The sequence below is a fragment of the Hypanus sabinus genome, chromosome 10 (genome assembly GCF_030144855.1).
Source record: "Hypanus sabinus isolate sHypSab1 chromosome 10, sHypSab1.hap1, whole genome shotgun sequence".
Lineage (NCBI taxonomy): Eukaryota > Metazoa > Chordata > Chondrichthyes > Myliobatiformes > Dasyatidae > Hypanus > Hypanus sabinus.
In genome coordinates, this window is record NC_082715.1 from 97,706,447 (window position 1) to 97,719,253 (window position 12,807).

General features: G+C 38.9%; 1 protein-coding gene across 1 annotated transcript in view; it reads left to right on the forward strand.

Moving 5' to 3' along the window:
• The window catches only part of ttk (ttk protein kinase), a 58,290-nt gene extending 45,684 nt beyond the window's left edge, over positions 1-12,606 (forward strand). Inside the window, exons 18-23 of the mRNA XM_059981276.1 lie at positions 1,220-1,344; positions 3,897-3,974; positions 5,786-5,962; positions 6,359-6,449; positions 10,886-10,983; positions 11,581-12,606. Of these exons, the coding sequence (XP_059837259.1) occupies positions 1,220-1,344; positions 3,897-3,974; positions 5,786-5,962; positions 6,359-6,449; positions 10,886-10,983; positions 11,581-11,658 (647 nt within the window). The 3' untranslated portion in view covers positions 11,659-12,606. The remainder of the gene's footprint in view (positions 1-1,219; positions 1,345-3,896; positions 3,975-5,785; positions 5,963-6,358; positions 6,450-10,885; positions 10,984-11,580) is intronic.
• The last annotated feature ends 201 nt before the right edge of the window (positions 12,607-12,807 follow it).

Below are 12,807 nucleotides of genomic sequence, written 5' to 3' on the forward strand. Positions count from 1 at the left end.
TCTCCCTCTTGGCTTTCCACAGCACGTCTGCCCGGGCCACCACCTTCCGGGGGTCGCTGAAATCTGCGTCGGCCAGCAGCAGATGTATGTCCCTGGGCAGTTGCTCCAGGAACGCTTGCTCGAACATTAGGCAGGACTTGTGTCCGTCAGCCAGGGACAGCATCTCGTTCATCAATGCTGACGGCAGTCTGTCTCCCAAACCGTCCAGGTGAAGCAGGCGGGCACCTGCTCACGCCGTGAGAGGCCAAAGGTCCCAATGAGCAGCACTTTGAATGCTTCATATTTGCTTTCTTCCGGGGGCGACTGTATGAAATCCTCAACCTGGGCGGCCGTCTGCTGGTCAAGGGCGCTCACCACGTGGTAGTAACGCGTGGAATCAGAGGATATCTGCCGAATCTGGAATTGGGCTGCTGCTTGGCTAAACCACACGCGTGGTCGCAGCGTTCAGAAAGTTGGCAGTTTGAGCGAAACTGCGTGAACAGATGAAGAGTCAGTCATCTTTGGTCCAAATCCCGTTTGGACCATCGGGGTCACCAATGTAGCAATGTGCTACACACAGCACTGAAATAATGACATGCAGTCGGTAAGTCGTTTCAAGACTAGTTTATTCAAACTTTGTGGTGCTGGTATTTAAATCCCTAGCGCCCGCCCTCTCCGGGCGGAAATGACGTTGGAGGTGCATTACCAAAGTCTCCTCCCGCGCGCTGACTATTTGTGAGCCAGTTTGCCTGCACAGAAAGTGGGTCGCCACAAGATATCCTTTTCTGGTTTAGCCTCTGTGTTTGCATATAGATCAATGCAGATGACTGTTAAAACATTTTTTCCTACCCAATGCGATAAACATATGCAACCATTCAGCTCTGTGCAACAGGTGAACATGAATCATAGTACAATGGTCTGTTTTATTATTTCATAGTGTGCTTTTAAATGTTGCTGCTGCAACAAAATAATTTCCCACTCAGGATCAATAAAGTACTTAATATTATTATTTACAGCCTTGTACAAACTAATTTGTCCTGCAGTTTGGTTAGTCAATAGTATTAGCAGAAAGTGGTATTATTTACTTAACTCAAACTATTATACCCAATTTAGAGAGCTTGCAGAAATCTAAATTAAATTTACTAGAGTATGCATTTTATTCAGCATGATTTATGGACATTTCAAAGTTGTTGTAAATTCATCCTTGGCTTATAAGAAAGCATTTTGTTTTTCTTTTAAGGTATTATTCATAGTGACCTGAAACCAGCTAATTTTCTGATGGTTGAGGGAATGCTGAAGTTGATAGATTTTGGCATTGCAAATGAGATACAACCAGATGTGACAAGTATTAGTAAAGATGCATTGGTAAGTATTGCAGAGTTTTACTAAGAATTTGGTGGCTTGATATTATGCAGCCATGTTAGCTAATTGAATAAAATGCTAATCACTATTTGGGTTGACTACTTTAGCGGGGAGAGGTTCAATCTTGACCACTAATGCTGTTTGTAGAATTCGCACATTTTCAACATATGAGGGCATGGATTTTCTGCAGATGCTCCAATTTCTTCCATCTAAATAAAAGTATGTGTTGTGAGGTTAAACAACCATTGTAAATTTCCTCTGGAATAGGTGAGTGATAGAATCTTGGGGGGGGGTGGTGTTGAAGCTTGGAAGATCGTGGAGTTATGAGAATAAGTTGGAGTAGCATTAGCGTAGGAGTTGAGGATGCCATCGTCTACTTGCTGCACTGTGTCTACACCAACCTGGACAAACCGGCGAGCACTGTGAGGGTCATGTTTTTTGACTTCTCCAGTGCGTTCAACACCATCCGCCCTGCTCTGCTGGGTGAGAAGCTGACAGTGATGCAGGTGGATGCTTCCCTGGTGTCATAGATTATTGATTACCTGACTGGCAGACCACAGTACATGTGCTTGCAGCACTGTGTGTCAGACAGAGTAGTCAGCAGCACTGGGGCTCCACAGGGGACTATCCTGTCTCTCTTTCTGTTCACCATCTACACCTCAGACTACTGCACAGGGTATTGCCATCTTCAAAAGTTTTCTGATGACTGCCATAGTTGGATGCATCAACAAGGGAGATGAGGCGGAGTACAGGGCTACGGTGGGAAACTTTGTCACATGGTGTGAGCAGAATCATCTGCGGCTTAATGTGAAAAAGACTAAGGTGGTGGACCTGAGGAGAGCTAAGGCACCGGTGACCCCTGTTTCCATCCAAGGGGTCAGTGTGGACATGGTGGAGGATTACAAATACCTGGGGATACAAATCGACAATAAACTGGACTGGTCAAAGAACACTGAGGCTGTCTACAGGAAGGGTCAGAGCTGAGGAGACTGAGGTCCTTTAACATCTGCCGGATGACGCTGAGGTTGTTCTACGAGTCTGTGGTGGCCAGTGCGATCATGTTTGCTGTTGTGTGCTGGGGCAGCAGGGTGAGGGTAGCAGACACCAACAGAATCAACAAACTCATTCGTAAGGCCAGTGATGTTGTGGGGCTGGAAATGGACTCTCTGACGGTGGTGTCTGAAAGAGGATGCTGTCCAAGTTGCAAGCCATCTTGGACAATGTCTCCCATCCACTCCATAATGTACTGTTTAGGCACAGGAGTACATTCAGCCAGAGACTCATTCCACCGAGATGCAACACTGAGCGTCATAGGAAGTCATTCCTGCCTGTGGCCATCAAACTTTACAACTCCTCCCTTCGAGTGTCAGACCCTGAGCCAATAGGCTGGTCCTGGACTTACTTCCACTTGGCATAATTTACTTATTATTATTTAATTATTTATGGTTTTATATTTCTACACTATTCTTGGTTGGTGCGACTAACGAAACCCAATTTCCCTCGGGATCAATAAAGTATGTCTGTCAGTAAAAATGGATGCATGGTGTTGGCTTGGAGGTACAATGGGTCTATTTCCTTGTTGTATCTCTGACTGAAATGCACAGCTTTTAAAAAAAAAGAGAACTGAAAGAAAACTTCAGTCTAAAGCAGTAACTTCCTCTTTTAGCATTGTTTGATTACTGAGCACTCCAGCACTTCCCATCCTTTTAAATTTATACTTTAGCAAGTGTTTTTACTTATGGTAATTCAAAATTATTTTTTGCATCTCAAGAAAATCTGGAATTCTATAACACAGATTTCAACCAAACAGATATCCGTATCTACTGGTTTAGAAGTGATCTCGTACCATCTATACATTACACCAACCCAAAGCTTCCTCAGACCCATGCCAATGAGAAACCACTATATGAAATTGTATGGTGCATAGATTTGAGTCAATTGTAAGAAAAACAATGTACTGCAAAAACATGCAGTGCCTAGTCCATCATTGAATTATAATAGGAGATGAAATGACTGAGGCTTTCCCTTTTTTTTGGAAAGAATGTGCTGATTGTATGCTTTTAGTTAACCTGCAGGGTCACTGTTGGGCAAGGTGTAGCATCTGCTTAGGCCCACCGATCAGGGTCACATTAAGCCATGGGAGCAGATAGTGGGTGGTTGTGTGAGCAGCTGGGTCATTTCATAAGTCCTGGTTACTGTATGTGAACACTGATACCAGGCAGGCAATCTCTGAAGGCTCTTGATATTGGCTGGGGTCACCTGTCTTGTAAAGACACTGTCCAGAAGAAGGCAATGGTATTTCTGTAGAAAAATTTGCCAAGAACAATCTTGGTCATGGAAAGACTATGATAGACTATGTCATACACCACGCCACATAACAAATGAACAAATTGTTTTGCTGTTCTTCTTGTCTTAAGTACACATGAATACAAAGCTGCCGCAACATTTGAAGGAATTTCACAGGAAAAGAAAGAACATTAAAAATGTGGTCATGATATGGTTTTAAGCCTAATGAGTATTCTGAGGTTGGTTCACTGATGTTCTATCTCTCTTAGGTGGGCACGTTAAATTTCATGGCACCTGAAACCATTAAGGGCATCTCCTCCAATGGTGAAAGTAGGCCTAGGTCAAAGGTAAGAACTGTTGCCTACATATTCTATTTTGAATAGTTGCATCTATGCATGTAAATATATATTTTGCTATTTGGTATGTATTGTAGTTGAAACTACTAGAAAAATTGTCCTTGTGTTTTGAAAATGAATTACTGGTTTACAATAAAAACTAAAACTTGTGAGGAATGGCATAAAGGAAAAGAGCATTCTGATCTGCCACAGATCGGGACCAATGAATAAAGAATTAATTAGGATTTTGACTTAAGTGTCCATTTGGAAGTAATTGTAATGAGAGAGGGATATTAGTGAGTGGGACCTTTTCTTGAATAACGAGAGGTGAAAGATTACAAAAGATTGAAAATGTTTTAAGTAGAAGTGAGAAGGGAAAAATGGCAACTAGTAATCTAGGACTTGAGTAAATGTGTGCAAATTGCTGTTGCAAAGACTGGGATAAGAACACATGGATAACTTACTGTGATGTGAGAAAGATGCAATGTGAGAACTGAGAACAGCAGATGTAATAGACTGTGCATCAGGCAGCATTGATAAACAAGTGACATTTAGGCAAGTATAAGAAGGCTGGGGTGGCCTCAAGAAGATCACTCTCATATTTAACCCTTCAGGTTCGGCCAATTTTCTTTGGCAGCCACAGTATGTAAAACTAGAGAATTAAATAAATATTATACAAGTGTGAATACTGTATAGAGTTTCTAATGTGAATCAGGTTTATTATCATTGACATAAGCCATGAAATCTGTTTTGTGGCAGCAGTACAGTATAATACATTAAAAAATAACTACAAGAAATGTAAAAAAAAAGTTTAAAGTGGGGTGGCTAGCATCCATGGTTCGTTTAGAAATCTAATGAAGTTGTTCTTTAAACACTGAGTGTGTGTTTTCAGGCTCCTGTATGTCCTTCCTGACTGTGCACTGGAAAAATAGATGTAAAATCTAATTACAAAAAGACACGTTTAAGGAGATGTATTTAAATTCTCGACAAGAGTGCATTCCATTAGAAAATAATTGCTCTGTGCAGAATGATCCATCCGTGGTAAATTAAAGAAGTTAATGATGTATTACATTGGAAGAGAAGGGTTGGGTCTGGGATGTGCTTTGCAGCCTGGATGAGACTTTGTGTTGACAACCTTATTCAGAGGTGAAGGCGCAATTTGCAGAACCTTGGGTCAATCCACAGGAATGGATTGGTCAGTTGGTCACTCAAATGAGATCAAAACAGTTGGAACCTTATTTCTGGAACCTTGGTTGAGTGAGCTAGGGCTTTTCTCTTTGGAGTGATTGAAGGATGAGAGCTGATTTGATAGAGGCGTACAGATGACAAGAGGCATGGATAGAGTGGACAGCTGGTGACTTTTTCTAATGAAGTCTCACCAGTAATTTTCTGTTTCCCTCAGCTCAATCCTCCCTATCATTTGACCGGGTGTCCATTGCTGCCTCCTTTACAAGTCACATGGATGCCCTCTCTTGATCTGTTTCTTTCAGACAACAGCCCGTCCACTCCCATAGACAGTCCTTTCCTTCCAATTTATACTGTCTTATGTTTCACACTGGCAGAGCTCTCTTCCAACTTGATGACAGCCTCTTCTCTCCCCTATTCCAGGAATATTTAAAACAGTTTGATAGTTTTTTGACTAGCAAGTGTATCGAAGGTTACAGGAGAAGGCAATCGAACAGGGTTGGGAGAGAATAAACAATCCATGATCGAATGTCAGAGTAAAGTCAGAGCTCAATGGATGAATTCTATTCCTATGTCTTATGGTCTTTACAAGAAGTATATGTAGAATAATTCAAATTTCATTGTGTATTTCATTACAGATAAGTCCAAAGAGTGATGTATGGTCTCTGGGCTGCATCTTGTACTACATGACTTATGGAAAGACTCCTTTTCAACACCTTACAAACCAAATCAGCAAATTACAGGCTATTACAGACCTAAACCATGAAATTCAATTCCCTGCTATTGCAGAACAGGATCTGCTTGATGTACTGAAGGTAAGTAGTTTTCTATCAAATAATAAAAAGAAACAGAGGGCAAGTGAGTGTGGGAGAATTTGTACTGAGCAGTAGATATTTGAGCCAAAGGAAGATGCTCTATTGTTGCAGTTGTGTGGGTGGTGATTTGGCTTTGAGTTGGTCATGAATGTAAGGGAAACCTACATATTAAACATTCCAAAATTTAGCTGGCTGCTATTGAATCTGATGTTGTAATCTATTTACGATTTGCGGTGCAGTGAATATCAATGTGTTAGCTATTTGTGAGGAAAACATTCACTGTTGAAAATTTTTCATTTCAAAGTCAAGGTCTTCATTTGTATCATGGTTTGTAATCTAGAAGTGTTGTGTGGTCTCTGCTTACTGCACAAATTGAAACTTATTTCATATCGATAGAAATGCTTATTACGGAATCCAAAGGAAAGGATATCTGTTTCGGCACTACTTGAACATCCTTATGTACATCTCCAAGTTCAACAGCAATCAGGTAGGTCACACAAACAAAACTGCAAAGAGTCAATTTACTTTTGAACTCTAAGCAAAGGATGCAGATAAAAGGCGTTTTGCAAAGAAAAAAGTTTTCTTTTTATTTTCAGAGTTATGGTCTTGAAGACACTGAACTCATTATGAACCTTCAAAGAGAAATTTAAATAGAATAAAAAGATGGGGAGGAGATCTATCGAGTAGTATTTTTTATTTTCAAAAACAACTGCACCAGGTACGATAGGCTAATGTGGACTGTAAATTCAATGACTTATACATTTTAATGTAAAGACACATACAATATGTCAAAAGAAGAAACCAGGCTCAGTCATCTAACAGCATTTACTGTGGTTTTTGTCCCTGGGAGAATGCTTTCAGAAACTGTTACCAGTAGAAAATTTGAATTGGCAAGTCATCCCAAAATTTCTGAAAATTTTCAACCAATTTCATACTTCAAAAGATTTAACTTGAATAGAATGACCAATGTTTGGAATATGTGGAATCCCAAAGGCAAGTTTTCAAGAGCAGACTGAAGTGTGGAATGTATGCCTTTCCCTAAATTCCTGAAAAATGTGTGGTAAAAAGAAGACAAGAGTAACCAGTTCTGTTCAAAGACAAATAAGGGGAACCTGTAGTTTGTATACAAAGCTAACATGCAGATAAAACAAACTATTGGAATCTGAGTTAACTTAGCAAAATTATTCTTCTGGGCATCAGTGGTTTAGTTCCACAGATTAGTTAAACAGCAACCTATTATTTTCATTATGGTTTTGATATTTCCCTTTTTTCAAAGAGGGGAGAGTAAAAGGATGGCATAGTGGGAACAGTTGAGGGAGAGAATGCTCTGAGTTTTCAAAATTGATTACATATTCCATGAAATCTCATGGTGTTAAGTCGGCCATGGGTGAGTAAATCATATGTGGCTGCTAGTGTATGAAAAGGAAGTGCAAAATGTACTAAATTTGGTGAAGTATGTCATCTGTTTTAAAAGTGGCACAGTAGCACCAGTGGTAAGTCAGCTGGCCAAATTTTAAGGGAGCACTACCAAACTGGACTGCATTTATAGAATAAGCTATAACCTCATCAACACTCTTGCAGCCCGCCTTCAGGAGGACTTTTGTTGTGTGGTATTAAAATCATTTTCCTAAATACAGATAGTCCCCGAGTTACGAACGTACGACTTATGGACAACTCGTACTTACGATCCGAGGAAGGCGAACGCCGTCTGCCATTTTAAATCAGATCGCGACGCCGTCCGCCATTTTAAGTCGGATCGCGACTCGACCTCGTAAAAAAAAACATTGCCACCTCCAGTTTAAATTCCCCCGCAGAATATTGTGGAGGATCAAATACCTGAACTCAGCACAGCCCCCACTTGTCCCATTTAGCCTGTTGTAGTGCGGTGGTCCTTAGGATCCAGCGGACCTCGGGAGCCGGCACAGCTTGGGACCCGTCACCCGCAGTGTTTCTGTTCCATTGACGGGAAGCGATCGCGATTGAAAATAAAGTGGAAATAATAAAGCGCTTGGAAAGAGGTGAAACGCCATCGGTCATTGGAAAAGTGTTAAGCTACAGTCGGTCAACAATTGGAACAATTTTAAAGGATAACGGATAAAGTGAGAATAATGGGACATGTGAAAAGCCCTGCCCTGATGAAAGCTACAATTATTACTAAGCAACGCAGTGGTTTGATTATTGGAATACATACGTTTCTTAAGTGTTTTATATGCATAGAAAGGTAAAATTTATACTATATAGTAAGACAAACGTTTCACAAACTGATGCTAAATAATACCAGATGTACTTGTTCCGACTTGCGTACAAATCTGACATAAAGACGGACTCAGGAACGGAACTCGTACGTAACCCAGGGACTGCCTGTAGAACAAATTAATCACAGATATAGCACCTCAGTGTCAGTAAGCTCACATCAACATATCCCTCAGTTTATCATTATCATTAATCAAGAGGACCAACTCTAGTTTGTTAGTGTAGAAGACCATGTCAAAGGCAGGAAAAAAAACAAGTAAAAGTAAGCCTATTTAAACACCTCATTTAAAATTTACATACATGTTTAGTTTTATTTTATTTGTAGGTATGATGTTTAGGATTTATTAGGGATGTCCTACTACTTGGACTCCAGAAAACTATATTGGGGAATTTAAAGCTTTGAAAATGGTCTTGTAAGAATTTCCAATTTTAAGTAAATTATTTATCAAGAATTGCTTCTTTATTTTAAGGAAATTAAAAGTTTGGAGATCATTTGTAGAGTTTGAGGTGCGTAAAATAATTAAGGGGTTATATTTGTGAAGGTTGGACTAAGTGGACAGTAAGTCATGTTAATTAGAGGCAAAGAGAATATTGGTTGGTTATCTACTGAATAATGGATCTCTGAAATAGTTTACTACCTCTGGCCAATGCTGATTTTCTGTATGCTTTTAAAGGAAGGCTAGATGCTTTGTACAAGATACACCAATTATGAGGATCTGTTTCAGTAATCAAAGAAATTGGAGAGCAATTTTCTCTTTAATTTTAGATTGCCTGAATTTTTATCAATCAATGATTTTCAGTGTGAAACCTTTTCACAATGAGGATATTTCAAAGCACTTTAGTGGAATAGCCAATGTAGGAAGTAGGAAATGTGGAAAGGTATTTGTGTACCCCAAGCTTCAGTAAACATCCATGTTCTATTGGTCAGAATAACTGTTTGTGATGTGCATCTTCTATAGATACACATTAGAAAGGAACATCCATGATTAAAAAACCCCTCGCCATTCAGGCCTTGCCCTTTTCTCGCTACTATGATTGGGTAGGAGGAGAAAGAGCTTTAGGAGTTGTAGCACCAGGTTCAGAAACAGTTATTGCCCTACAATTACTAGGTTCCTGAGTCAGTGTGGATAACGTATTCACGAGTACTCTGCGAAGATTCAATGATCTGCAAAGTCACTTTCAAGGACACTTCATAACTCGTGATCTCAGTATTTTTAGATTCATAGAACACCATAGCAGAAAAAAGGCCTTTAGCCGATCTAATCTATACTGAACTATTAATTTGCCTCATCCCATTGACCAGTACATGGACCATAGCCCTCCAAACCCCAGCTGTCCATGTGCGTATCTATCCAAATTTCTCTTAAATGTTGAAATACAGTATAACCCGCATACACCACTTACACTGGCAGTTCATTCCACACTCTCACCACCCTCTGGGTGAAGAAGTTCCTCCTCATATTTCCCTTAAACATTTCACCTTTCATTCAACCCATGACCTCTAGTTGCAGTCTCACCCAATCTCAATGGGAAAAACCTACTTGCAATTTACCTCATCTATACTCCTCATAATTTTGTATACGTCTATCAAAGTGCTGGCAACATCCTTATAAATTTTCTCTGCACTCTTTCAATCTTATTGACATCTTTCCTGTAGGTAGGTGACCAAAACTGCATATAACACTCTAAACTGGGCCTCATCAATGCTTTATTCAACTTCAGCAAAGCATCCCAACTGCTGTAATACTTTAATTTATGAAGGCCAATGTATCAAAAACACTCTTTATGATGCTGTCTACCTCTGACACCACTTTCAAGGAATTAGGAATCTGTATTCCCAGATCCCTCTGTTCTACTGCACTCAGCATCCTAACGCTCACTGTTTAAGTTGTCCCAAAGGTTTATCATCCCAAAGTACAACACTTGACACTTGTCCGCAGTAAAATCCACCTGCCCCTTTTTTGTGCAGTTTGTCTTTTGGTGTTGATATGAAATTTTTATAAAATTCCATTGTATTTTTTCCTGTAACTGGCTGCAAGAAAATGAGTCTTAAGGTAGTGTCTGGTGATATTTACTGTATGTACTTCAATAATAAATTTACAATCAACATTGACACACCTCAGAAATGTGTGCTTAGCCCATTGCTGTACTCTCTCTACACCCATGACTGTGTGAGGAGGCACAGCTCAAGTGCCATCCGTAAACCTGCTGATGATGCAACCATTGTTGGCAGAAACTCATGGTGACAAGTGGGGTCTTTTACATTCATCTGGTAGGGCTGATCAGATGCTTGTCTTATCCAAATGATAACATACCCAGTCGTGTGTTTTTCCTTTTAATACTGCATTGAAATATCAGTGTAGATATTTGCTCATTTCTTAAATGGGAACTGAGCTTAGAATCTTCTCTGACTTGAATGACATTTGTAATGTAATTGTTCATGTAAAGGTGGGTACGAGCTCTGCACAGGTACAGGATATGTTAAAAACATAATTTTTCAAAAATGTATACCTAGCATTTGAATACAAAACATTAGGAATGTGTATCTGAGTGAAGGTTATGAGCCTGAAATGCTAAAATAATTGTAGGCAGTCTGATTTGAAATTAAAGAAACGATTTTGTAAGAGGAATGTACTGAAATTGGATTATTGAATATTTTATTTTGCACAGTAATGGAACCCAACAAGGAATCCAGAAAAGAGATGCATCACATCTTAAGTCAGTTGGTAGCTTTGAATTCACCAAACAGCATCACAAGGGCAACCAGAGTAAGTCGTATCATACACTTTATCAAATATTTTGTATTTGTGATTATTGCAATGATATTTACTTTTTAAAGAACAGATAGTAGCTTGCAGTTTATTTTGAAAGAAGGGTACAAGTGCCTGGAATTCCTTGATTCCATAAGTAAAGATGCAGTGCAAATTTGAGTGCTGTAGATGTTTTGTACATTTGATTACCTTGTTGTGGCAACCAATAGGAAACTCCACTTGGATTTCCTATCACCCCAATTCATCCGGTTGCCACAACAGGTTGGCTGAAATAGCACCATTGCTCAGACTGAGAATTCACCAGTGCTTTGTTTTTCAGTTTGCACTAAATATGCCAAAAGTGAATGTAACATGTGAACTGCATTTTTTTTATCACTGCTTGTATGATTCTTGTCTGTTTGGCATGAGCATCATGCACAGTATATCAAAACTATCATAAATAGAAATTTTGTGTATTGTACCTGCATCCGATTTTCATGCTTTTTACTCAGGGTTTGTGTCATTGATTGCATATTTGATTCTGTTTCATCACTGCCAAGATGTAATGTGTTCAGAACTTGTCATGCATAACTCTTAATTCTCATTTGTTTTTAGGCCTTGTGGGAACAGTGTAACAAAGGTCATGATCTTGATGTGTCTGCCTTTATGAAACCATCCCAGCACAATTTATAGCAGATATAATGTATTCCTCCAAGGAAAAATGTGATCAAGCCAGAGAAAAGCAGAGTCTTTGGACTGGGCTTTGGATCTTGCAATCACAGAAACATGTAGAACTATAGAACATTGATAAGATCCTTTAGAAAATGTCATGCAGGTGTGTTGCTGCTACTGGTTTGTAAAGCCTGTTTGTGTAATATCCCAACATTTTGTCTTGAAAATGTTGAATCTTTATCTGTGGTAGCAGTAGTATACAATACAGCTGATTTACAAAGTGGAAAGACTAAGGTAGCAACCACAAATTTACTAATGTTTTGAAATTGCACATTATTCATGGTGTTTACAAATCTAGTAATGTATTTCAAGTGTTTCCACATCAGATTTAGAAGTTGAGGCTGAATAGAATTCATACTATTTCATTAATCTTGGAAGACCAATTGCTATTGCACTTGCCCGTTCCTTTGTAGGTTTTATGATAATTTTGGGTGAGTTCCTGTTGTTTGAGCTAAATGGGGACCATCCAAATTCTTTCTTGTACAGATACCATAGAGTACATTTCAATCTTTTTTCAGTTAGAGTTTAACACAAGCACCAGAATTACCAAAAAAAACTTCTAACGCATCGTGTTACTTTCACACTTGAAGCTTCAGAGCTGAAATTTGTTCCATTAGTTGATAGTTGAACTGTTTAAAGAGAAATATTGTGCCAGTGTTTTCTTTCATGTAAGATTAATGTTTGTAATGTACTTTCCAGCTAACACTATTCACAACGCTGAGTTGATCTGTAAATACTTTTGATTATGCCATTTATTAAAATTGATCTATGCTGGATGTATATGTAGTACTGTTTTTTTTAAAAAAAATACTCTTGGCTCAAAGTATGTTGTGATTTAACTAATTCCAATTGTTACTAATGTACATTACCAAATTTATAAATGCAAATAAAAAACTTGCAAAAAGTGCATTGTACTTAAAACTAACTGTCTGAGATGAATTTGTCATAAGTGTCCTGTGTAGTGGTTATAATTTTATCTTGTAATAGTTATTCCTTGTGAAACTTGCAAGAACTGAAGATGTGATTCTGTCATTGTAGAATTTCTTAAGTAATTTGTGGTAACTTTAAATTGATCCCTTCAGGAGACTACTTAACAAATTACTTTGCTTA